The 27,717-nt window shown below is 38.5% G+C and overlaps 1 protein-coding gene across 2 annotated transcripts in view; it reads left to right on the top strand.

Moving 5' to 3' along the window:
• The window catches only part of Grb14 (growth factor receptor bound protein 14), a 106,850-nt gene that overhangs the window by 22,381 nt on the left and 56,752 nt on the right, over positions 1–27,717 (top strand). The window contains exon 1 of one of the 2 annotated variants that reach the window (XM_031370447.1): positions 24,799–25,011. The exons of the other annotated variant lie outside the window; for it this stretch is intronic. Coding sequence (XP_031226307.1) covers positions 24,949–25,011 — 63 coding nt within the window. The 5' untranslated portion in view covers positions 24,799–24,948. Of the gene's footprint in view, positions 1–24,798; positions 25,012–27,717 lie in introns of those variants that run through there. 2 annotated transcript variants of the gene reach the window in all.

Raw genomic sequence — 27,717 nt, 5'->3', positions numbered from 1 at the left:
ACTTAGATTCAGGCTTTGGTGGACTAATGATGATTAGGAACCCTTTGTTAAACCTCGCAATGTGAGGAGGAGCCTACCTCTCTGCTAGAAGCTTGGAGGACTAATTATTGAACAGTGTAACCCAGTGGAAGTACCAGTGTGAGTTTCTGGTGTGAAGCTTTGGGAAACTTGTATCTTTCTCTTCTGCTCTTTGGAACAGCCTCTGGAACTTTGAGCTGCCTTATCTGAGCCTGCCTACATCACATGTTCCATGATGGAGAGTCCATAAGTCCATAAACTCTACCTGCCATAGGCAGAGAGTGAAGCAACAGACATATGGCTCAGAGATTCCTAAAGAGCAGCTGCCATGTCAGGAAGAACTTTGCTAGTCTTAGACGGGTCACCAAACAGAATTTATCAGGGGTATAAGCAGTAACCCAATCATTTTGTGTTTCTTGTAAGGTATTGTAGAAAGATGCCTTCCAGTATTTGTCTTTTTTTTGACATTCAGCCAAAAAGCTGAACAAGAGCAATACACACAAATAATGTATGCTCATCATATATGTGCTCATAATTAGGCAATTGCAGGCATTTGTGCAATTTATATTCTGGACATCCCTTTGAAAACTTTGCATGTACTTTTTCATAGAAGCATTGATTCAGAATTGGATTTAGCATGATATACTTAAATTATGACACTAGCCATTATGAACTGTCTTTATCAGTTAGCTAGGGATGCCTTCTGAATTGCATCTTGGTATCCAAATACCATGACCAGCAGCAGGAAGGAATGTTCTTCATGCTTTGTGTAAAGTGTGCTCTACTACTTCATGATGAAGGAACACAGCATCATGGTTCAGATCTTCCTCATGATTAAAGCCATTGCTGCAAGTAAGCCCCTGGCACATGTCTCTCCTGTCTTGTTTTCAGATTTGTAAGGACTCTTTTTTCGTGCATTTTCCTGGGCTCTTTCTTTCTTTCTTTCTTTCTTTCTTTCTTTCTTTCTTTCTTTCTTTCTTTCTATTTTTCTTTCTTTCTTTCTTTCTTTCTTTCTTTCTTTCTTTCTCTCTTTCTTTCTTTCTTTCTCTCTTTCTCTCTTTCTTTCTCTCTTTCTCTCTCTCTTTCTCTCTTTCTCTCTTTCTTTCCATGTTCTTTTTCTCTTTTATCTAAGGGAAATAGAATGAAGGTTATCACTTTCTATATTGCTGTTTTTAAAAGAAAAACTCATTTTGTTTTGTTTCTTCTTTTTATTCTCTTCTTTATTTCTTTTCCTCCCCATTCTTGTCTCTCTCACCTCCTCTCTCCTCATCCTCCCCTCTTCTCTAACCCTTTTCCTTTCTTCCCACCTTCCTTTCATCTCCTTCCTCTTCTTTTCAGCCTTTCTTCCTTCACTCCCATTCACTGTCTTTTTTTCTCTTAAAGCATTCTAGTTCTTTATATGCCTTGGGAATTGTTGGCTGATACAGTCAGTTATCTTCCTCAGTTTACTTTTAGATTTAGGAACTGTGAGTGGTATCATTATATATCTTCACTGTTTATAACAAGTAATTTAAGGACTAAGGCAAAAACAAATCTATCTCTGTCTTTGACTCTCTGTCTCTCTGTCTCTCTCTGTCTCTCTCCCTCTCTCTCTCTCTTTCTCTCTTTATGTGTGTGTATACTATTAAGGATGGATCATAGGGTCTTTCTCATGTTCATTCTTCCACTGACTTATACCTAGTTTGCAGCTTAAACAGATTTTACATATTCTACTAGATTGCAAACTTATAAGAAGAGGTGTTATATGTAATTTTAAAAAGGCATGCTTGCTCTGGCTAGGCTCTGAGACTAGCAGCCACTTGCATGCTGACTAGTCAGACACCAGTGCTAGCTAATGCTTTCCCATGATCATGGCTATGCGCTGAGAACAGCCACCACCTGTATTCCTGAGAGCACCAACCGCCAATGACCACCCTGTGATTGTGCCCTTTCTCCTGCCCATCTGAATTATTGTGGAGAGAAAACACTAGACAATCTTAATATTTTAAAAATCAGCCAGATGACACAACTGCTGGGGTCAGAATCTATTGTCTTAAACTCAGCAGCTACTCCATATTAGAATTCATCTGGTGGCAAAAGCCACCACTAGTTGTAATAGCCCCTAGTCCTACATGGTATCTTCCCTTTTTCAAAGCCTGGCTCCAAAAGCTCTTTCTCTAACTCATCTCTTCTTCTTCTTCCTGGAACCTGGAAAACCCACCTCTATATCTTAGCCCAACGATTGGCTTCTGCCATGTTTATTTATGCAACCAAGAGACAATTAGGGAACCTCCACACCTACAGAGAGGGACTGCAGTTAATTTGTCATTATAATCACCAATACTTAACAATACTGGGTAGTTAAGTGAGCAAAGATTACAGCAATAACTCCTGTGAGGAACTAACTGTATATCTGTGATATGAAATGCACTGGACTGGGCACTATCTTGCCATCCCATAAGCACTTGCAGACTGGCATGTTTCCAGCTTGAGTGCTGCATGGAGCAAGAACATGCAAGGTTGTCAGATTAAATTTTATATTTGGTGTTCTCTTTTATTTTCCCTTTCACTCACCTTGGTTCAAGGATGCTGCCTGGTTCTCTTTTTAGGATATCCTCAGATCTTGGAACTGTGAAGTGCTATGGGCTAGTGGTCAGTTCATTAATGTCAAGGGAAAATGTGACACTAAGCACTCATAAGAATAAGAAGTAAAGGAAGATTTTGCATGTGATTTCAAGTATTAAAGACTCCATATAAGCATCTTTCTCTTCTGATAGTCTAGGTCCTCACACATAAGTAGCAGATATGCAGTTCAGTCTTGATGTGAGTCCTGAACAAATGGAGTGGGGGCTATTCGTAAAGCTGTTGTCTGTCTGTTTAATCTTTTCCCCTAACTCCACTTTCTTGTCTGTCCTCAGTAGAAGCACCTAGCCCTGCAGGGACTTGATGTGCCAGGGTAGGGGGATATACAAGGGGCGCTCCACCATCTCAGAGGAGAAGAGGATGAGGGAGAGATTCTTGAAGGGGGGACTTGGAGGGGTGATAGTGATGGGGATGTAGTAAATAAAAAGAAAAGAAAAGAACACACCACAATTCTTTCCTCAAGTAGAAGAAGGCACAGTGTGACAGTTTTAGGTTTGCCAGGGATAAGATAATGATTGCTGGAAAAGTTCAAGGTAAGTTTTGAATTTGATGTTGCCTTGAGCCTAACAAAAGTGAAAAAATAGATTCTAAAGAGTCCCAAGTGGAGAATAAATCATTCGACACTGTTATCTTCCTTTGCAGTTATCGGGGATTTTGCTTAGGCATTCTAAAGTATTTGCTATTTTTATCTTCTTAGACTAAATATACTTCAAATAATTCATCAAGTCACCAAGAAGGGAAATGTAATGATGAGAGAATCCTACGTACTAATTTTAGGGGATGTTTAGATTATGCAAGAAAAATAGGTGTCAAAGATTATAGTTTTGTTTCTCTTGTTCTCATTTTAAAGGAAATTTGCTTTTTAATGACACAGGGGTATTCATTACTTTCTTCATATATTATTTGACTTTGGGCTTGTTCATATTTTCATTAAGGCACAAATTGCTTAGGATCTAAGTATTTAAAAACATGAAATAACCCTATTGTACCTTGGCATGTATTTGTTACATATCCAAACAGAAGCTTATGATCTTTGTGGCACAGCAGAAAATCTTGCCTCTGAGAAAAGCTAATTTGCATTTGTGCATAGAGTCAAATAAGGGACATTTGAAATCAGAACTTAATATCTAGGTATAGAGAGTGCAGCCCATGTTTACCCCACCAGACAAATTTCCTTTAGAGTTAGACTCAAGAGTCTTCTACATTGCAGCTGTAGACTAGTGCTCGCCACTGCTCAACTGCTATTAGATCCTGTCTGTCTCTGCTTTCCTAAGATGCAGCTCCAGCTCTCTCTCTCTCTCTCTCTCTCTCTCTCTCTCTCTCTCTCCCTCCCTCCCTCCCTCCCTCCTTCCCTCCTTTCTCTCTCTCTCTCTCTTTCTCTCTCTTGCTCTCTCTCTCTCTCTCTCTCTCTCTGAATACTTAGTTCTTAGTGCACCATCATCTGTGTGGATTCCTGGTGTCTTAGGGTTCTTTTGCCTTGATAAAGACCATGACCAAAAACAATTTGGGGAGGAAAAAGTTTATTTCATCTTGTACGTCCATGTACAATAAATAATTCATCATGGTGAGAACTCAAGGCAGGAACATAGAGGCAGAAATAAAAGCATTAGCCGCAGAGGAATGCTGTTTACTGTCTTGCTCCTCTTGGTTGCTTAGCTTGCTTTTATAATCCCAGGATCACCAGCCCACACATGGCACCACTCACAGTAGTTTGGGTTCTGCTACAGGCAATCTGATGGAGCATTTTCTCACTTGAGGTTCCTTCTTCCTAGATAAGTCCCAGGTTGTGTCACATTGACAAAAACCAACCATGAGACTTTGGTGTCTTCATGGTGTGTCCAGTAGAACTCAATGTTTTTATTGGTTGCCAGGCCTCGGTGATCTGATCTAAATAGCCTACTGCTGCATATTGTCTCTCTTTATCCACATCTTTCTTCCCCCTTTAGCTATAGTTTTCCATCCCAAAATGGATTACTTGCCTTCCTAAAAAACATGTTTCAATAGCTTCAAGAAAAATTGAACTCATTCTCTGTGGCATCCATTGCATTTGTTTTCCTCAGTGTTTACAATATCTGTGCCCTTAAGATCTATCTATCTATCTACTCCAGCAGACCATCAAACTAAGAGTAGCATTATATCTCAGCCATCCATAGACCTAGTCCCTAAGATTTAAAAGAGCCTCTTTAATAAAAGAGTGTTTTTCCCCCCAAGCTGAAAACCCATAATATCCGTTTGAATTCACAAACACTGATTTATTATAAACTCCATCTCAGGTTCTGGACGTATCTGGTCATGTGGGCCTTCTCTCTTGTTACACTGACCTATCTAAAAATGTTTTGCTTCCTTGATAGACCCTGAGCTGAACTATGGTGAGTGGAACTGATGTGGACCTGTTAAAGTGTCTGACATTCTAATATGGTAGCTGAGGAATGCAACTATTGTCATGGAGACCCATTACCTAACGACTGGCAGGAATTAATTTTGGTGTTTAATATGAAGCCTGTCTGTGTATGCCCTACTTTAATTTTTATAAATTTTCCTCTTGCCTTGAAAGTTTCAAGGAAGGTTTTCAGTGGGTAAGTTAAAATGTGTGCACTATATTCCGAGTAGAAAAAAACCCCACAGCAGTACAATCATTTATGGAGAAATCGATTGATTCTTCCTATCATTGATTATGGCTACTTCATTTAGCATTCTGGAGGTAGATTAGAGATGACTCAAGAATTGTCTGGCTTCCTAAGGTTGATGACAATTGTTATTTAAAATTCTTGAGTAAACAGTCTCACTCAACTGGTGTGCTTTACAAGGAAAAACACAGTGGAAAGATGCATCCAGTAAACAAGAAGGAAGAAAGTTAGCTTTTCACAAAGCTCTGATGCTTGTTAGCTGGACTTCATTGTGAAAGCCAGCAAACACATTCTGTGCTTCTGTACCCACGGTATGCAGATGACACTAAAGTGCTTATCTCCTGAAAATTAAATATAATGTAATCCTGTGCATATAGAAGTTAATTTATATAAATAATCCATAGTTCAAAAGTTGAGAAATAAAGTCGTATAGAAATGAAAGACTCTTTTTTAAAATCTTCCTTACTGCATAGGAAAGATGCTGCCAATGACTTAAGCCTTTTTCTTGTTATGTAAAAATTTCATACTTTGTCTCTTCTCCCCTCTCTCATTTCCTCCCTCCCTCCCTTCCTTTCCCCAGCTTCCCAAATTCTGGAATTATAATTATGCATAAGACACTGGACTGTTTCAATCAATATCTATCTAAAGTTATGTTGTGTGTTGGAAAGTCACTGGAGATCTTAGAGGCAGAACCTGGGTCCTGGCATCTGGAACAAGCTATGTCTGACCCCTCAATCAGTCAAGGAAAGCGATATATAGTGGAGGAAAGCAGAGAAAGATATATTTAATGTGGATACATTGGGAAGAATAAATAGTCCTTCCCTAAGACTGCCTTTGGGACAGTGATATGATGGTGACCGAGGGCCTTACTTCTTTGATATCTCTCTTTTGATGTTCACATCATTTTTCCTTTTGTAATTCCACTGATGTTAAGTGTGCACATATCATTTATTACTGCACAGTACATAATAATTGTATTACTTTTACAATGAAAATTTTCTGATTTTCCTAGTGTTAATAGTTGCAGAGTTGTTTTTTTCTGTTTCATTTTCTTTCAGCTGATCTCTAAATCCTTCCAAGGAAACTGATTAAACTCAACACAACGTTCTGAGGGCCAGAGTACAGGCAGTTTGTCAGTTTCTTCTCCATCCCAGAACTTTTCTCAGAATATACACTCCTCTCCTGCACTCTACCCTCTCCAGAGCTGCTCCCTTTGGCTGTCTGTGTTTATTCTAAGAATCCCCCTTTTCTATTTCCTGTGTTAGATACCCGACCCCCACCCCTACCCCAGGCTCATGAGTTTTTCATTTTTCTCTTTTTGTGTTGGAGTATTTTGCTGAGAGGAAACTGGAAACAGAGAAGAAGTAATTTTATTTTTCTTTGTTTGTTGAGTGTTTATCAGTTTGAAGTCAGCAATAGTTTTGCTTGAGTTTAGAACTGGCCTCCTTTGGAGGCCTGCGCCTTCTCTCTCTCTGTCTCTGTCTGTCTTTGTGTGTGCGTGTCTCTCCCTCTCATTCTTAACATATTGTTATAAGCTTCTTTGGGACCTGGTTATTCCTCTTAGGGCCATCTGCTTATCTTGGTATTTGGTGGCTTAGAGTGAGATTTTGTTCAAGGATTCATTGTGTTGGGAACTTCATGACCTTTTAAATCTAGAGTTTATCTTTCTGTTTTTCTATTTTTTCTTGTGTTTTCCTGAAGCATATTCCTACCTCATGTTTTTGTTTTTTCTTTCCATTTTGTAAAATTGTGTGGATCAGATGTTAGACCTTTTGACTTAATTTTACCATTTCCCCCCTTAATCTTTTTCTTTTCTGTTTCGTAGGTATTAGTTCTCAATTTTACTTTGAGATAAAGTTTTTGTTTTCAGCAATTATTTCTCTAGTGTCTAAGAAATAATTTTCCTTATTTCTAAGTATTATCTTTTATTTATATAATTTCTTGTATTATTTCTGCCAACTCCCTCAGGAGACTAGTTGTGGTTTCTTTGAAGTTACCTCTGTCACATATATTAGTTTCAATGTTTCTGCCAATTGCTGTGGTCCTTTTCTTCTTTGGTGGACTTATCAAAAATGTGACTACCTATTTTTATTTTAAAATGAGGCATAACATAGTGACCAACAGCTAAGATTGTGTGCCAGTATCCTATTACAGAGGCAATAGAGGGTAGACCAGAGTCATAGACTAGATTGCACTGGAGCACCATGAGTTATTTTGAGAGACTCCCCTACTTAGGTAGAGCCAGATCTTTTACTCCACTGCAGAAGAGAATTTCAGGATGAGATGGTATGAAGCAGAGTGGGAGTTTGTCAGAAAGTATACAAAACATGTCTGCTCAGACTCTCAGAAGATAGACACTGTGCTAGAGAAGGCAATGAGCTCACAAAATTGGTACAGATATTCTTAAGAATTGATAATTTAGCTGTGTGAAGCTTTTGCAAATCAACAAAGTCCCAGGGCTTGGAGGAGGCTGGCTTTCTCTGTGTCTGTTCCCTGAGAATTACAAAACAACTGGTGTTGTTGTTGAACAGGGTAGGACCTTTGACTTCATCTGTTTGATTTCGAGATGGGGCTTTGTTGTGTCCTTCAGCCATTCCTGATCTCACTCTCCTATGGTTTCTCTATGTAGTCCCTGCTGTCCTGGAACTCACAAAGCTCTACCTGCCTCTGCTTCCTATGTGCCAAGTTCTGAGATTAAAGGAGTGCGTTACCATGCCTAGCCAGACATGCTGTTTTTTGGTTTGTTTCATAATTTTATTTTATGCGTATGGGTGCTTTGCCTTTCTGTATGTTTAGGTACCATGTGCATGCCTGGTGCTCTTGGAGGCTAAAAGAGGACTTTACACTTTCTGAAACTGCAGTTCTGTTTGGTTGTTAGCTGACCTGTGAGGGCTGGGAATCAAGCTCAGGTCTTGCAGAGGAACAGCCACAGCACTTAACTTATTGAGTCATCTCTCAGCCCAGAGCACACTTCTTTTATTGGTAAAATAAAGAAAAAAAATAAGAGCATAGACAGTTCTTGTTCCTGGGCCTGAGGCTCAGTTAGAGATGTTCTTCACTGGAAGATCAAAGAGGGCTAGAGATTGTTCTCTACGGCCTTGTAGCTTTGGAAGGCTTTTTCTACTTATTGGATAATTCATTGGTGTGTTAGAACAGAAGTGGAATACCATGTGTTATGATGACACCGGTAAGTGCAAGAGTCCCTTGTCCTCTTCCTCCATCCCTAGACTTTTTTTAGAAATTTAGTGGTAGAAGGGAATTGTAATTGTCACAATGTCTACTGGGGTTGGTAGGAATTCTCAATTAAATATATAGAACGCATTATTATCTTCAAAAAGCTTATATTAGCACTGAAAGCAATTTCTTTGTGTCCATAGATATTCAATGGCTCAAGAAGTCTAGCTGTGTCAACAGACAATGTAATTGATATAGGATTATAGCCATGTATTGAGTGCTTTTCCACATGTCATGTAGCTATTTTTTGAAATAAGTCAAGTAGAGGTTTGCAAATATGGATTAGAAAGTAGGATTGTGAAGTTGTGTACTTAGAACATTAAATCAAAACAATGGAGATAATATTTTCTGTCTATGCAAAGAATGTTACTGGGTCTTGGTTGTAGAAGCCAGTGCTATCAAAATCAAACAAGTGAAATCTTATTACACTAGACACATCTAGTCCTGTAGTTGACAGCTTGCTATATGTTCTCTCCAGCAGTAATTGAATGTCAATTTGTGTTAGTTTTTTTATGTAAAGACAATGATCTGGTTGCTTTTTTTTATGTCAGAAGAGACATAGTTGGATAAAGACAGTCCCATTCAAGCTAATGACTGGGGAAGGGCTTTTGTTCTAGTGGCAGTGTTACTGCGTGTTAATGACCTAATCTCAAATAGGTAATTGAGTTTTAGAGATTGCTGACCAACATTCAAATTCTTATTGATGATTGATATCGATGCTTAGAGAGTATCTGCTTTAGGGAAAACATAGAGTTGTCCAGAGCCAATACTGGAGAAAGAGATGAGGGGTCTACTGGAAGAGAAGGTGTTGACACTGAAGTCCTTCTTGACCTTGTAGAGCTCAGGATGTACAATAAGGAACATTAACATACATATGTAGAGGAAAACCATGAGCTGCATATGTGGTCTCTCCCAACTTTCTGTGTTGAAATCTGTACTCTCTTGTGATGGAGTTAGGAGGGGAGGGCTGTGGAAGGTCATTGGGTCAGAAGGTGGTAGGCTAGAATCTTCATGAATGGAATTAGTGCCCTAAGGAGTGAGCTGAATGAAGACCCAGGAAAAAGATGAAGGCTCTTGTGGGACCTTACTGTGGCAGCATCTTCAGTTTGAATGCTTTGCCTTTTGCCTCCAGAACCATAAGAAAGACATGTTTATCAGTTGTTTATCTGCAGTTACAATGCAAACTGATTAATATGAGAATAATAGAATGACAATATATGTAGACTCTGCTTAATCTTTCTGTAGATGCTTTATCTAGAATAGGATTTCTTCAAAGCATTAGTATTGTTGTGGTTTGAACTCAATATTGCCTAGCAGTAAGTAAAAATTTAATAACCATATAGCTCCATGAATAGCAATTGAATACTATTTTTACATTTTAACTCTGTGAATGTATGCCTCCATGATGGGAAGGCTCTGTGTACTGAGATGAGTGCACTGACATATAGAAACTATAAATCTCAATCAGTCTTCACTTGCAAATAATGTCAGGACTACTAGCAACTGGATGTTATCCCAAAGAAGTCTTTGGAATGATTTTTCCACATAAGGAATTCTAACAAGAGAGTCTTGGATAATTAAACAGAAGCCCATAGTCTTCTTAAAATAGCTTTCTTTGCAGCAAGCTGAGCATTCAAAAATTATTGCACCGATTTCAGAGCCTTTTTACTAAAATGAGTTTGCAATTTCTCCTCATCCATGGCACAAAATAGTGGCCTTTACTTTGTAAATGATCAATAGAATGGAAAAGTGTGACTGAAAATAAAAAAATCTAGGTGTATTTTAAACAATTTTGTGTGAAGCTTCCCACGATGACAACTGAATGATGTCTGTAATAATCATCTTTGAAGCATTTCACTCGTTTTCAGGTTTCAGATCTTCCAGCACATTTCTTAAATCAGCATCATTATCACAAAGTCATGCCTCATTAATATTTGAACTTGAGGTCAAAACATTGCATAAACTCCTACAATCACCACTGAGAACACTTTCTTCTCTCTGCTTTCGCACGGCTCTGTAACGATGTCCACATTTACTTTTTCAAGGCTTCTGCTGTGTCCACTGGCAGAAGCAGCCTAGTAGACCAGATGGTCTGCTGATCTGAGTAGAGCAATTCCTTGGCCCTTGTTTTAATTTAGTAGTTTGCCTCGATCTGCCCAGAAACATAGAACTGGAAAGCATAAGGATACTGCTGAGAAGACAAAGTTCTTTGGCAACATTTCTGCATTTCTTACCCTTCCTTGGCTGGGCATTGATTTTAATTTCCTTATCTTAGTAGGGCCTCTAAATGAATCATTTGAGTAATAAAGCCATGGCATAATGTTTTAGAGAGAAGTCTATAGGTATAAAGCCTATGGCCCGTAGAGAGTTTTAGAAGACCAGAAACAGATGCATCCTTTAATGAATGATGGTACAAGTGAATCATTAATCACATTTGTCTTAATTTTCAGATCCAGCATTAAGGTTTGTAAATGAAGTGTTGCTCATGGACTCATGTGTTTGGACACTCGATCCCCAGTTGGTGGCACTGTTGAAGAGGCTGTGGAATCTTTGAGAAGAGTTTAGCTGCCAATTACAGTCCACAGGCCACTACTAGGGTTAGGCCTTGATGGTAACCAAACCCTGCTTCCAATCTTCTTGAATTCCTGACACTACAATGTGTTGAGGAAATTCTGTTTCATCCTTCCAGTTGAGTATGTCATCCCAGATGCCATACCCTCCTCCATGCAAAAGGGTGGCAAAAGAAATCCTCCTTTGAGTTATTCTTATCCAGGAATTTTCATAGCGGTGGAAGAAAATAACTGATAGAACCATCATGCCTGTGTTATGGAAGGGTAGGAAAGAATGAGCAGGGAGTCCAGAAGTATTCAAGGTTCTCTTTGAGACTGGGTATATACTGCAGAAGCTGTCATGGCAGATACCATCTTTGGGTCTTTTACTTCTGTGAGAAACATTTTATGCCTTATGAGTTTTTCTCTTCACTTGGTCCCAATACCTAGAATAAATGTTTCCCTTGGGAAGTAAAACTAAGTATCATTTTCTGATCTTTCAAATAAAAGTTGGTGCAGAATTTTTTAGTTGTGCTGAATATCTTATTTGAGTTCAAACTAATTAAAAGAGACTAACAGTTTCCCCTTTTTCTTTCATTGGTTATAGTATGACATAATAGTTTATAGTAAGAGAGTTTGCAATTCGCAAGTATAGCATTTGCAAGTAATACATTATTATGCCAATATATTTTAAAGACAATTACTGAGGAGATGTTGCAGCCAAACACATTGGGGAATATGATATCCCAATAAACTAATTTATCATTATTATGATTAGCTAAAGGGCATGTCTTTTATATAGAGAAAGAGAAACTGACCTGAGAAGTTATCCCCCTGAACTGAGGACTGCCTAATATGGTGCCTGATACGGAATGAATGAGTGTTCAGTGGCGACATGCATCTTCTTCAGGATGCCTTTGTTTGATAATTCCTCTTTTTTCATAGTTTGGCTAAGTATAGAATTGCAAGTTCAAAATAATTTTGCTCCCGTAGCTTTGAAGTTTTGAATCTTTTGTCATCTGATACTGACTTTTGTAGATTTTTTTAAAACAAAAAAACAAAACAAAACACTTGCAATGTGAGTCCTGTTTGTGTCTAAGACTTTTTGATTTATTTACTGGTTCTTAAATATTTCTCTGGAATCCTTGTAGATTTAACTTGTTGGGATTATGATATTTCCCTTCAATTTGCTAAAATTGTTGTGTTTAGAAAAAAAGAGAAAGCAAAAATGATTCCTGCTTTGCCCCTGGTAAACTCATTTAAACTCAAACCCACAGTCTTTGACTCAGCACAGAGAATAGGATGCGTTTTGTTACTTTTATTCATTTCTGTTTTCCCCTTCTGGGTCCAAGTTTTGCCAACCATTATGCTTGTGCTTTTGAAAGCATTAACCTCGAACATCTATGGTCATCAATTGCACCACTATAAAGTGGAAATTATAATTCCTGGGAGGAGGGGACAAGGCTCACCATGTCAATCATTTCCCCCCTGCAGATGCTGGGCAGTTCTGAGCCTATCCTTTTAGTCAAGCCACTCAAATCTAAATATAGACCTCAGGCTCCTGCAGTGATGTCTAGGTTGTTTTTAGCACGAAGATTATTGGACATGACTCAGGTCTTCAAGGTAGCACTGGTTCATTTAAGAAAGCCCTTTGAATAGTGTAGCCAGTGGGTTATGTGGCAAATACAGAGGCCAATCCTAAGGAGAGGATAAAAGTGAGTATGTAAATGGGAAAAGAATGTTGACTGACAAGGTTACCCTTAGCACTTGCTTTAAGGTAGATATCTATAAAATAAACAGTGGGATCTATGAGATTCTCACATAGATTCACCTAGCATTTTCAGAAGCATAGCTCTGGTCATGTTCCGTTCCTTCTTAAGAGTCTTCATTAGATTGTCATTTGTTGATAATGGTAATATGCCACCTCAGCTGAGTCTTCAATCTATGCAGAACATTGGCACTAGAGAAATGTTCCAGTTTTGTGTCCCCTCTTTTCTCCAGAGCCCTGCCGTCAAGCCCAATGTTTTACTGTTTCCTGGGTCAGTTTTGCTTCTCTATTGCCTTTCTCTGAGATGCTACCTCCCACTTAGACCAAGGAGATCAACTTCTTTCAATTAGGCTCAGAGGCATCTTCCCCCATAAAGCTTTTGCCAGTCTCTGTAACTTGATCTTCTGCTTCTCTTTGTGGGCCAGAGCCCACAAGTTACTTGTGTGTTCCTTATGGTACAAGGTCTCCTGCAGTTAGGTGGTTTGTATCTGGAAGGAGGAAAATGTGCCTTCCGTTCTTGTTCAGTCAAGAGGAGTTTATTTCGCTCACTTGAAGGAGGAGGCTCAGGGAGGACTCTTCATATAGTGGACATCACAAGCCTGCTGTGAGCCAAGATCCCAGTGGTACAGGGACAAAGAGATTTCGATTACCGGATGATGCTTATCTTTCTGCCTACTAGGTTCCTGGGTCCAAAGATAAATGAGATGACCTCATAAACACCTCTGAAATCTGTTGGTGAGGTGATGATTCCCTCCCATGTAGAATGCATGTTAAAGGAACGGGTAATAGGACCACAGGATGCAGAGAATGTAAAGACCAGAGGCAATTGTCCAGGAGCAAATGCTATGTGGGTGACTTAATAAGAAGAGACTGCCAAGCTGGGCATGGTGCCACTTGTCTTTAATCCTAGCACCCAGGAGGCAGAGGCAGGTAGACTGCTGGTTTTCCAGCTGTCAGAGCCCATGGGTCTCTGATTTTATTGAGTACTTGCCCCTCAGCTTAAGGAGCCCTATATAGAACATAAAAGTATGGACATAAAAATAAATATATTAAAGCCGGGCAGTGGTGGCGCATGTCTTTAATCCCAGCACTTGGGAGGCGGAGGCAGGCGGATTTCTGAGTTCGAGGCCAGCCTGGTCTGCAGTGTGAGTTCCAGAACAGCCAGGGATATATACAGAGAAATCCTGTCTTGAATCTGCCCCCCCCCAACCAAACAAACCAAAAAAAAAAACCATTAATGTTTTGTGTAATATATGTTAATATATGTTAATAAATAAAGATATAGCCCTGCCATGATGATACCTTACGACAGTCTTCCTGTCTTCCCTAGAGTATAAGATTGCTAAAGAAAAAAAAATGGCTTGGTTCTTCTAGGCCTTTTAAATTGGCACATTTATATTTATGTATCCATTCAACATATCTGTTTTGCTTTATTCTATTTTATGCAAGTAATACTAAACAACTCCTATTAATTAGTTCCTTTTGCTTTAACAGTCCACTTTGGCATTCCTGTTTTGCTGGGCTGACTCTAAGTTCTCTTTATTGCTACCTGATATTCTGTAGTCCGAGTTATACTGCCTCTGATGGGTATGTAGCTATTCTCATTCTTGTTCCATAGAGATGGTTTATGACTATGAATTATAGTCATTGAACAGTTTTGTCAATATATAATTCATGATATAATGTATTGCATTTTAATTATGTTATGATTAGAGTCAGGCTTTTCAGGTGCCAGGAGCTAGTCTTGTAGCTCATTTTTTAAAAGTGAGTTTTCCTTTTATTATTTTGTGGATAAGGAGAGATGGATGGATTCTTTCCAGGGTTAAATGACCAGACTTTCATTCTGGATACCATATGAGAACATTTTTTTTTCTCAAGTCAGTTTCTTGAAAAGAAAGAAAGAAAGTATATACATTTACCTTGAGGTTTTCTATAGAGCAATTCAGTCTAGTTAGCTTGTTGATGTCTGTTTGTATTTATATCTGTCGTTAACTCCCTTGTGATTCACACTTTGAGAAGATTGGATAAGAGTCTATTAATAATATATTGTTGCAATCTGATTCTCCTTTACCTGCATTCATTTGCTTTACAAATGTGTGCTACATATTCGACCTCACTTTCCCTTTCTGGTGGATTACAGCCATCTGCACTGTAGTGTTTTCTTCTTTTCCTCTTGAAAGCTTTTTACCCTGGGTTCACTATGACCTGAGATTCATGCCTGTTTCCTTCTGCTTCTTCCTTTGTTCCTCTCTTCCTTGCCCTACAAGTCTTCCTATACTTTTCTTTTCTGACTTTGCGGATCACTGGTTCATAGAGGGCTTCTCTTTTCCATAGGATAAGCCAGAAATGATTTATGATTAAACTGAATATATGTTTCCTTTTGGTAGGCAAGTTTAGCTATGTGATGTTTCTGAAAAAACATGGAAGTGTGGGGTTATTATTGCCTTTTCTATTGTTCCTGAACTTTGTGTTCATTTTTTTTAATTAGAAAAGTTGGTGCTTTGTTACATTTATATTAGCAATTATAAGATTAGAGAGAAATTCTTTTTTTTTTTTTTTCTTTTCAAGATAGGGTTTCTCTGTACAGCCCTGGCTGTCCTGGAACTCACTCTGTAGACCAGGCTGGCCTTGAACTCAGAAGTCCGCCTGCCTCTGCCTCCTAAGTGCTGGGATTAAAGGCATGAGCCACCACTGCCTAGTGAGAAATTCTTAAATAACCTTTAAAATCATCACTTTCTCCAAAGATCAATCCTAAAGCTAATATTTTTTCCACATGCCTCCCCTTCCTGCCAGCTTCTGTTAGCATTCTGATTATGTACAGTTTCCTTGTGTGTTAGCAGTTTATTACTCTTTGACCTTATATTCCAAGGGCAGCTGTGTGTTGAGGACCATGCCCTTCCTCTTTAAACTTCAATCCTCTTTTTTTTTTTTCTTTCCGAAAGCTTGTTTTTCCATTTCCATACAGCTGTGGTCTATATTATTTGAATTTTATTATGACAATACCTTCACACTCTTGATTGAACTTTAGTATTCTAGTTAATTTCATTGTTTATTTCAGACCTGTTGGCTTTTTTCATGTGTATTCCGCCCATGTCTTGGTTGCTACACTTTATCTTTTAGCAAACTCAATATCCCAGGAAAATAAGGCTTTCTAGCTTGTAAACTTCTAAACATTGTTACATTTATCACTAACAAGTCTTTCTGTCTATAAACCTCTTTCTTTCTTTCTTCTTCAAGTGCTTCATGAGAATGACTCTTTCAAGGTTATCAAGCTGAATCCACCAAACTATGCAAGGGATCGATTTCTCCATCCCCCTAAGTAGCTAGCAGAACTTCCCTGATCCAAAAGAGTTTAACTTTCAGAGGAAGGGTTATAGTGTAAAGTTTTTCTGGAAACCTGAGGTTTTTTCCTTAATGCTTTTTTTTTTTAGTAAGCATGTATGTGTGTGTGTGCATACATACATATATATATATATGTACATGTATATGTACATATATATATGTATATGTATATGCACATGTATATATCTGTACATGTATATGTATATGCACATGTGTATATCTGTACATGTATATGTATATGCACATGTATATGTATATATGCACATGTGTATATCTGTACATGTATATGTATATGCACATGTATATATATGTATATGCACATGTATATATCTGTACATGTACATGTATATGTAATTTTTATTCTCTTACTCTCCTATTGTCCTATACTCACCCCTTGCCTCTTCTTCCCAAACAAACCCCCTCTACTTTCATTTCTCTCTCTCTTTTTATTTATTGCTTTTTTTGTAATGAAACAAGTTTGATTAGAGTTGCTAGCAACATGGGTGAGGGTTCATTTATAGGAGTATAGGCACCTTACCAACTGCTATATCCCTAAACTCATAAACAATTAGCTGGATATGACTCCTCCGTGAAGGGTGAGACCCATGAATCACTTCTGCTCCTTGACATAATAATGAAGGTCTGTGTCTTATGTAGATCTTGCAGGTAATTGGAGTTGCTGTAAATTTGGGAATGCAATGGCCATGTCATGTGTAGAAGATAGTATTTCACATTACACTTCTACCCCTTCCTCTTTCTGTAATCTTTTGGTTCTTCTCTATTTACTGAACATTGGAAGGCGTGACATAGATGTCCCATTTATACATAAACATTCAACAGTTATTTGTTTTCAGCCCTTTGACCAGTTCTGAGTCTTCACAGTAACTGCTAACCACTATGAAAAGGTGGACACCGAGGGACAGACATACTCAGTGATTTAGATGGCAATTTGGCAGGGATAGCAGGGTCATCTATCAAATCAGCAGTAACCCCACTGTAGCTAGTGACTTCCCCAGCCTTGGTGTTTTGGTTAAATTTAGAATGCTATACATGAGTTCCCTCTTGTTAAGCTGGTGTCGAGCCTAAGGGAAAGGGATTGGTTACATCCCTAGCATATTTGCCACTGTTGTTGTAGTGAGCACATTTTGCCTGACTAGTCAGTAATGTGCCCAGAGTCCATAGCTGAGTAAGATGGTTGATGCCAGTTCTCAGCCTGCAGCTTGTACAGCTCCTTCTGGTGCTGTAAGGGATAGCCAGAAGACAAGACACTTCTTACCCACAGCGTGATTTCTCTATAGTGTCCTCTACACATTCTCTTCAGCTGTAGGGATTTTCTTTCATACAGTTTTGGTGTGTACGAAGCCTACAGCAGCAGCAATTGCCTGAATTGTTTTGGGGTCCTCAGGAACCTCCCTGACCAAGTGCTCAAAGTTTATACTAAGATCATATTATGAAAGTGCTCTTTATGTTTAACTTTTATGTTTGTCCCTTCCCATTGTTCTTATTTTCTTTTGTGAAGATTTTTCTTTTAAGTCTTTTGGTTTTGGGGGTGGGACATGTGCCATGGTGTGCATGTAGAAGTCAGTGAACATCTTGTAGTCTATTATCTCTGCCTTATGGGTCCTGTGGTCAAACGTGGTGCCAGTCTTGTTAGCAAGTACACTTATTCACTGAGCCATCTTGTCAGCTCAGGCCCTACACTTGAAAGTTTTTCAAATATAAGCAGCTAGGTAATTTTTCTTCTCACTTTAGCTACCTTTTATTTCGGACACCTCGTTGCCTGTAATTGCGATTTTCATGGGTAACGTAATGTACTGAAATTAAATGTCCATGTTCTGCTTGTGTAAGTTCCATGTTCCTTACTACTCTTTTTCCAGCATGCTGACACTCACTTAGATATCTTTAAGGCACACCTTTGTTGGAGACTCTGGGTTGCCTCTGCTGCATTCCTGTTACATCAAGTCCTTACTGCAGGCCCTGGGACTGTTTGTGAAGAGTGTTTCCAGGATCTTTATCCTGAGGCCAGGAAGAGGGTTTGAGGACCCCATTCTTTCCGCTCTCTACTCCCTCCTCCCCACTCCTGCTTCCTCAAATCCTTCTCTGTGAGCCTCTCTGAATCTTTTCTGTCACTTTTCATGTGAAAGTGTTCACTCTAATTCTGTGTTTTTAAAACTAATACAAATCTTCTAGGTTTAGAAATTCTTTTAATTTCATTTCTCCATAAAGCATCATTTTTATCCTATTCTGGAATAAAAGGATGAGATGTCCTCTTTCTCAGCAAGGATGTTATTCCCTCCGCTCTCTTGCCCCTTCTTTGTTCCGTTCTCCTCAGATCATTTGCAGTTTTGAGGGGATGGGAAGAAAGGTGAGTACTTGCTTTGTACATTCAGTCTACTTTTCTTAAGAAAAGCCTTCAGGAAATTGAAAATTGAAGATGTGTAGCCAAGATATTTATGTCTTTCTGACCTAAACACTGTGGATCAAAACTTAGGCCACAAGCTCATGTACAGAAAAAATATTACTGATGGCTTTGCATCTGTGAGACTGCCTCATTGTGCTGTCTCTATTTCCTTGTTTTTTTTCAAAGTTTACCTTTTGCTAACCTGGCAATTTTCATTTTTCTGTTAAATATTTTATGTCATTAATCTTTTTATATAGCATTCTTGGATAAAATTATAGATCATCTTCTACACTAAAATAAAATCTATACCATACTGTATATCTTCATGCTACAGATGAGAACCATATTCTTCATGGTACAGCATGACTCTTCCTTACTGCCTTACCCCCTATTTTGTCAAACTTTTCTTGAACAGCTATGTATATTTTATTCTTGAATCCTTTGCCATTTGGGGAACTTATCTAATATTTCATGGTTTGAAGGTTTCTGTACTTTATTTACATCCAGTTACAGAACTAAATACATTGCTTAAGTGGGTTTTCCCCCCACTTACCCATCTTGAGACAATATACCTCCTTGACAGGAAGGGATAATGGATCAACATTCAGTAGAACAGGTAGAGGCATTTTTAAATGACTAGTTGAAGTACACATTGTGATTTCTGTTGTCCCAAGGGTCCATGAGTCACTTAGTAATTTCTTTTAAGAAGAAATTCCCATGAGTGGTTAAACGAGTGAGATGTTCTAGGCATTCTCAAAGAAAGAAATAGCTGTTGGAGTGAAGAGAGAAAAGCATTATGGGTAACACCGGGCTCACCAGGTGTGATGCTACATCATATCATGGGCCTGAGCATTAGCATACCTTCAAAGAACAGATGTGGATAGAATCAGAGGTTCTGACTTCTCATACCAAGCCAGAGGTGACGTGTGCTGACTCCTCTAATGCTCTGCTTCTGATACTTGTGTTTTCAGAATATTGTGCCAAGTTACCATTCACACCAGTGGCCATCCAGAGACTCACAAATCAAAGAAATCTCAGCCCTTGGGAGGCAGAATTAGGAGTATTTCCGTGAGTTAGAGGCTAGCCTGGTCTACATAGTGAGTGCCAAGCCAGTCAGAGCTACAAAGTAAGACCCTGTCTTAAAAAAAAACAAACAAAAATAACAAAATATCCAAAGTCACGTGATCAGGTGTGCTTTTATTCGGAATTAGCCATTAGTTAAGATAAGAAGGGAGGCTTGGCTTTGTGCCCAGAATGGCTAGCTACTCTTTCCCCATCTGCATTACATGAAGATAATACCCATGGTGCACAAGAGAGTACCCTGCTGGATGGTCTAGGAAGAGCAGGGAGAGTTAAGAGTCTGAGTCTCACCAGTAAGTATTGTAGTTTCCTTAGGCACACCTTATTCGGCTAAGAGGTACATATAGGACTTAGCAAAGAAGAAGTATTTTCCCTCCTTACACCTGTCGCCTTGTGTATAGACAGTTTGTAGACTGGAATAGTAAGAAGTTAGACAAGTCCCTGTTTTCATGTAGCTGTATTCAATGTGTTTGAAGCATACATGGGATGTACATAGGACACATGAGCTGAACTTTCAATGAACTAGTATGTGCTAAAGACAAGTATAGAGGCCAGACAAGACTTGAATTTGTGAAATGGAATTAAACCATCTCTACTTTGCAGACTTGTTAGAATAAAATAAAATATTTATAATGCCCAACAAATTCATGAGGAGTTGACACATGGCAGTTTTCTCTCATACACCACTACCACTTTGTTCTGAGACAACATGTGCTGTACAAAAGGAGAGCACATACACTTGATGGATGAATGAAAAAGGAAAGTTTTGGAAAGTGTGTGGTTTTGCTCAGACTGTGAAAGACTTATGAGGGTTGGTGACCTAATGAGCCTGCTGGACAGAGGCGGGGTACAGGCTGTGTGGAGTTCTGGGAGCAGCTGTTGCTGTTGAGTGTGCAGAGGGAGAAAGTGTGTGCTTGGGCCTACTCCTAGTTGGCTGAGACTGCAAGCATCCTGCTCTGCCCACATGTCCCTTGAACTATTGTGACTACTTGCTAACTTGTCAGTTCCATTGGCAAATAATAATTAGGGTTTGATCAACTTTAAATTTCCCACGGAAAGGAATGTAGACCTTTCTTTACATAGAGTAAGGGCCACAGTAAGATATTTACTAAGCAAGTTAATGAAAGGAATGAAGAAGTCCGTCAGAAGCATTGTTGTGTGGAGAGGATTCTTTTTTGCCAGTCTGTATGGAGTTATGTAGTCCAGAAAGGGAGTGAGCATGTACAGCGATGGTCTGGGTCTCTTGGAGAGGTCCAGGTGGGGTTCTGTTCTGGTTTATTGGCACACGGGCTTGCAGAACTCATAAACTGCTTTAAGTGTGTACTCGTCTCTGACACGGTTTTCTATCTGCTATTTTTCCAGCTTTATTTTCCCAATGAATAACCCGTGCTTCCTTGTAGGAGAGACACATATATTAAAAGTAGCACAGGACCTGAAACATACTGACTATTAATATTAATAACCATGGTGATCATTGTGTTGTTATTTTTCAGTTGAAACGCCGATATGCACATTTGTTTTGAAAGTACAGGGGCAGGGGGACTGAAGCTAAAGCTTTATTCATGCTAAACAAGTACTCTACAGCTGTGCTACAACCTTAATCTGTTATATTTTGGGTGGCAAAAAAATTACTCATGCTCTGCCAAAGTATTAATAATATATATATATATATATATATATATATATATATATATATATATATATATATACACACACACAGGGCTATTGGAGGATGCCCATAGGTCCTGTTATGTTAGGGAAATCTTTTCAAGTCAAAATTGTAATTGTGAAGATAAGTGACCACTCTGTCTCTAACAAGAATTGAAGAAGGGTTTCCCCAACACTTAATCATGGTCTCTTTTGAGTGTAAATACAAACAGAGATTCATTGATCTTCAGTACATTTCTGAAGCATCAGTCATGGATCCTAACCTAAAGCTTGTGAAGACTTTAAAGTTCAGGCAACAGGGTAGTGAATGATAAAAATCATTGGAAATTCATACTGATAAAAAGAGTATACCGAAGTTAAAATTTAACATGTGTCTAAAATAACTAAAAAACCAGATGGAACACTGTCAACATAGGCATCTAAAGGAGATTATTGTAAACGGGTATCACCTGGCTTAAGTGTGCATGCCATCTGAGTTTCTTTTGATACGTTAGATAGCAAAAGTACCTGTATGTTTAACATTTCAGAGAGAGCCACCTTTCCAGCATCAGAAAGCTACAAAATGTCTTTTATTTTTCACTGAATATTTAGAAACTGTAATTTCATGCCCACTTGAGCAGTTAGCTCTCTGTCAAATGATTTAAAAAAATCCATACAGGGTTGATATGTTGGACATTGGTAAAGTTAGGACCTAGATTCTGTCTTGACAGAGAGGAGCCACATTGTGGTTTAGCAGGCTCAAGGGTGTGATACGAAGCAATGCTAGTTTGAAGGCACCCAGACTTCAAACCTGCCAGTGAGCTTGAGACATTCTCATAGATGCACATCAGTTCTCAAGCTCTGTGCTCTTTTCTCTTAATTTCTGAAGGCAAATGTGGCTTCCTTCTCAGAGCCTGCTTTATCCTGCTATGCAGTTTCTTCGCCTTTGGTGCATCTCTGGTACTGGACATTTAATCCCCGTTAATCCTGCAAACTAGAGAGTGCAGTGCTTTCATTTGAAAGCTGATGTCTGTATATCACTGAGTCAGTGAAATACATTATTTAACATTATACCTAATTTAATGTTTAGGGACTTATTATTTAACAATATAACTAACATTTAATAATATGCCTAGTATCTAGCAATATGGACACACAATGTCTTATTTAATTTATTATTTACTAATATACTTAATTATTTAATATTACATCTAATTAACCATTTATATTTATTATTTATTATTTACTAATATACCTAATTATTTAATAATATACCAATATCTGACAATGTCGACACACAATGTCTTATTTAATTTATTATTTACTAATATACCTAATTATTTAATAACATGTTTAATTAAATATTTATATTTAGTATTTATTATTTACTAATATACCTAATTATTTAATAATATGCCCAATATCTAACAATGTGAACATACAATATGTTATTTTCTTAAGTGATATAGTGAAATAAATAATTTTGGTTTTGATGAAACACCAATAAGATATTTAAGACTAAAACTAATACTTTATACTATTTACACTGAAACTGAGGAGACAGCAAGGTATAAAATGGTTAATATTCTTGAAGTTATGTATGTGCTGAAGGCTTTGTCAATATTAGCTTAAGATTATACAAGAACCTTTTATTTCACAGATGGTAGTCTCTATCTCTGTAGTAATTTTGTTTGTAATTTTCTTTAGAAAAGACCCTCTCTGTCTGTCTGTCTGTCTCTGTCTTTCCCTCTCTCTTTTTCTTTACCCCTCTCCCTCCCACCCTTCCTCTCTCCCTTCCTCTCTCTTTCTTTCTTTCTCTCTCTGTCACACACACACACACACACACACACACACACACACACACACACACACCATGAAGGTTTGAAGTGGGGGCAATGTGCTTCCTGTCAGGCCTGAGGTTCTGAGTTCGATTCCTGGGACCGACTCAGTCAGCTGCAGAAGAAAATTGACTTCTACAAGCTGTTTTCTGACCACTACACATGTGCTGTTGTATGTATGCAATCAAACATATGCATAATAAATAATGTTATGAAATTAGAAGTGGGGTATTTGAGAGGAAGAAGAGTCTAGTGTGAAAGTGTGGGAGACAGATGAGTCTCATGGGAGTGAATGTGATAAATGTAACATGATATATCTGAATGTAAATATTATTGCGAAACCATTACCTTGCATAGTGAATACATGCTGATAATTTTTAGCGTGATAAACTTAACTAGATAAAGATAAAACCAATAATCCCAAATGAGATTTGTCTGAGATCAACTACCTTAAGCTCTCTTAATGGCCCTTCTCCTAGACACTGAGCTGAGGGGACACTGGCTTGGGAGTTTGGAGCAGGGAGTCCTTTTGAGAGATATGAGCTCAGCCTGTGCAGAAATCAGACTCAGGTGAGGCAATGAGACACCCCCCTTGTGGTTGAGTTAGCATGGTGTGTGTTTGCATACCCATCCCTGCTCCCACCTGCCCTGTTGATGTGGCTATCCTGCCACTCTCAGCAGAAGACAGAGCCTTCATATTGGGGGCAGAGCCTGATCTGTGGGCCACTGCTGAGAAACACCCTGGTGCAGTAGGTTTTGCCAGTGTCAGAGTCCACACTGATTTTACCATTGTGACAACTCAGATTAGTTTTTATATGCAGTTTTTTTTTGACATTTTTGAGTGTTTCTTTCATTCTTTATTGGAAACTTCCTTGTTAAGGATTAGTGTTTGTTTTGTGTTTTACTTGCCAACTTCCTCTAACCCCTAAAATGCCAGAATAAAAATGATAGTTTTTTTTTAATTGTTAAAAAGCTATTAAACATTTAAGATAGCTTTGAGCAGCAGCTGTTTTTTTTAAGAGTGTTTTAATATGGAGAAGTGTGCTAAATTATACAAACCTCTGCTTTCCCCAAATGTGTGAAGAGCAGAGCAGATATCATGAATTCTTTTTCTGTTTAACATTATTTATATTGATTGCCAGCTTTGTGCCTAATAGGTAATATTCAACAGGATATAACCTTGAGAATGGCTGGAAGTTTCATGGTAGAAGCATTTAACTGCTCGGAACACGGTATATATCGCTTATGTTAAATCTAGCATTAAAACTATGGCATTCATTAAAATGCTTTGCCAGTTTTAAGCGAGGGTTTCTCTCTGTAACATCATACCTGAAGCACTCATGAATTTTGTGAGTAGCGTGAGTAAATTTGGTTCACTTTACATACTGATATACTTTAACGTATATAACTAATGTAGTATATGTAAATAATGTAAAGAGTTTCTTTCTGCCTTGCGTTGAAATGCTTTAGCGAAACAGCTGCCTAGTCAACAAAGATGGCATTGAATTGCACTGTTTTGGAAAAAAATGAAGGGAACTAGATGCCTGTTAATCTGGTTCTTTAAATATCATAAACAAAAGTATCCGAATGAGTCTCCAAGGACAAAGGCGGGGTTCTGGGAGCTGTGATTGGCTGCAGCCTGTCCTGTCCACAGCCATCCTTAATTGGCTTTGGGTAGCCTGGGATCACAGAAGCAGGGTGGCATTTATTACTTCCCTAGAGTTTCTTTGCACTGAGCCTTGAGATTCCCGAGGAGTAACCGTCAAGGGCTCCTTTCATTTTGTCTGTGATCACTAAGAGGGATCATTCTAGAAGGACAAGCATGAGTTTGAATGCGAGAAGAGTCACGCTGCCTGCAATAACACCAATAGTTCTACAAAAGAGGGTAGGTGGCTTATTTTGCTTCTTCCAACCTTGCAATTTTTTCCTGCCTTTATTTTTCTGTTACTGTGTATATATGAACAACTTTGAAGCTTACATAACTGTGACAAAAGAGTGGAATACACTGAGGTTGAAGGTACTTAAAAAGACATGTTATTGGACTCAAGGTTAGGGAAAATGTTGCCAGAACATCTCTGTGGTAAAAATACCTCTCTGTAAAAGCTGCTGATCTCAGTTACGGTCCGATGTGGCTTAGTGCTTCTACAGTGAGCTTCTCCCTTTTATTCTTCTCTTCTGTAACTTCAGGTATCTTTGCCTTTAGTTCAGCAGGAAATGTGCTAGCTCTTATGTTCTACATTTGTGAAGGGGCAGCTTCTTTGTTTGTGACTCATAATGCATCCACCTCTTCGCTGTTGGGAGAACTATGTAAGAATTTAACTGACTATCTTCATGTGAGTTGGCCCATTTCTATGGAGCTTCTGTTTGCTCAAGAAAAATTTTCCCATTACATTCTCCCAGGAAAGGGATATCTATTAATTATTAATCTAGTGAAGCCCATGTATGAAAATAGTAGTTTTTTTTTTTTTTTGAAGATTACTTTCATGTCTTACTTGGGACATTTCGTTTGGCATGTATCTGTACCATGCATGTAACTACAGTAAGCTTCTCTTGCCAGTACAACTAGATGCTCCAAATTTACAGAACCACAGTTGTGTTGTGAACAACGAAGGCATGGAGACACATTACTGCAAAAATACCCTTTCTGAGTAGATCTAGTGACACAAGACAGTATAGTGTTTCTCTGTTCAACCCTTTACAAGTTAACTGTTAACTATTAGTGGATTCCATTAAGCCAAAGGTCATGTTTTAACTTACTTGAAACAGAGCAGATTGAACAACCCCCCCCCCCAAATTTTTTTTTTTTTTAAAAAAATCGTTTTCTTTTTTTTTTTTTAAATTGGTTTTAATTTTTGGCTTTCAGCTTATTTTTTCAGCCAATTACTAGCTGCTAAGTCCACCTTACTTGGCACTGGCATGACTGCACTGTAATGTCAAGGTGTGTTCTTTATTTCTCTTTTTTTCCTTCTCCCTTTTCTTTTGCTTTAAGCAAATTTAATTAAAGCATTTTGCTCTGAGCTTGAATCTTTATCTTCACTCAAATTTAACAGAGGTGTTGCTTCTCTGAGGGATAGGCACATGGGAAAAGTACATTAATATTTATCCAATCTTGTTCTGTTTTATTTCTTTACCCAGTTAGCGGTACTGCATAGGGTCACCAAATCTCTACCATGCTCTTTGTTTTATGGTCCGTTAATGGGATTAGTTGCTTACTGTCTGGGCTGTCTTACTAGCGGAGCCATGTTGGCACATCACCCCAGTTCCCATTCTGACATGTGGAGGTACAGCTGAGGTTGATACCTGGAGCAGGATTGGGGGGAGGTGGTAGTCTGTGATCCTAAGGGTAAATTTCACATTGCCTTGGTTCTAGCTGTGATTTTAAGTTGCCTATTTTTCATCAGACAGTATGGAACAATGGGAAAAACATGCCGCCATTTTCAAGGATGTTGACCTATTAGCAAAGGTGAAATCAGTAGGAGCAAAACAGTTTCCAACACAGTCTAGGGAAGAGAAAAACAAGGTGGCTCTGGAAAGCTGTACTTTCTTGTGCTTTCTTGGTAATAAATATCCTATTAGATTACTATTATAACATAGTACATAAAAGTTTCCAAAGGCCAGTTCTGTGCGTGTATACATACATAGCCTAGCACACCCTTGTTTTCTGAACATATTTAGGCCATTCCTCCTGCTACTTTACCCCCAAATGATCTATTTGTTTACTCAATTGGTTTGAAAACTTTGTTGTCATTTTTTCCCCTTAATTTTAAGAGAATTCTACTTTTCTGACTTTTAAGTCATCTAGCTGCGATGGTCACAAAATTACTGTTTTGTGTGTGTGTGTGTGTGTTGGAGGGAGTGTTGCTTCTTCTTTGAAGATATAAGAACTTTTTATACTTGCCATTTTTCATATGCCCTAAAATTTTCTATGATTTTACACTTAGCATGTATTTCATTAAGTCTCAACTTGGTTCTTAGTACTACCTCCCCACAACAGACTTTACAAATAAACCCAAGCACTTTAGAATATTGCCAGGGAGTATAATTTCTCCACTTTTCCAGAAGGCTCTGCACAGAGCTCAAGGCCTGGATGAGTGGTCCTTGCCAGACAATTGAGCAGCTGGAATCCCTATCATTCTAAAGGGCAGGAACATTTCTGAAAATGCTCAAAGGCACTTGAGGATGGTGGTTCTTATCAGCCAGTGTGTCCTTCTGATGTGGCCCTGGGATTCTGCTGGAGTGATTAGAGGCTGGATTTGAAAAATAATCATTTACACAGAGCAGAGCCTGAGAGAGGTCTGGTAAATTCTGTCTAGTAGACTGGAGAGAAAAATTGTGGCTTCCTCTAATTCTGTAATGACTGGAGATCATTGATTTTAGTCAATCAAAATTTTAATGTTTCATCAGATCTCTGAATCTTTCACCTTAGCATTTTTCTTCCAGATTATCTACTAGGTGACTCTTCCCCAACCCTCCCAGCTCCTCCTCCTCCTTCATTTCCCCTTCCCTTGTCTGAGTCTCTTAGATGTAGAGTACCTTCTGCAAGGTCACCCAGAAGGTCAGTGACAACACTAGAAATAGAAACCAAGCTTGG

The sequence above is a fragment of the Mastomys coucha genome, unplaced genomic scaffold (genome assembly GCF_008632895.1).
Source record: "Mastomys coucha isolate ucsf_1 unplaced genomic scaffold, UCSF_Mcou_1 pScaffold15, whole genome shotgun sequence".
Taxonomy (NCBI): Eukaryota; Metazoa; Chordata; class Mammalia; order Rodentia; family Muridae; genus Mastomys; species Mastomys coucha.
Note: the sequence above shows the minus strand (reverse complement) of the source record. Positions and strands in the feature narration are given on the sequence as shown.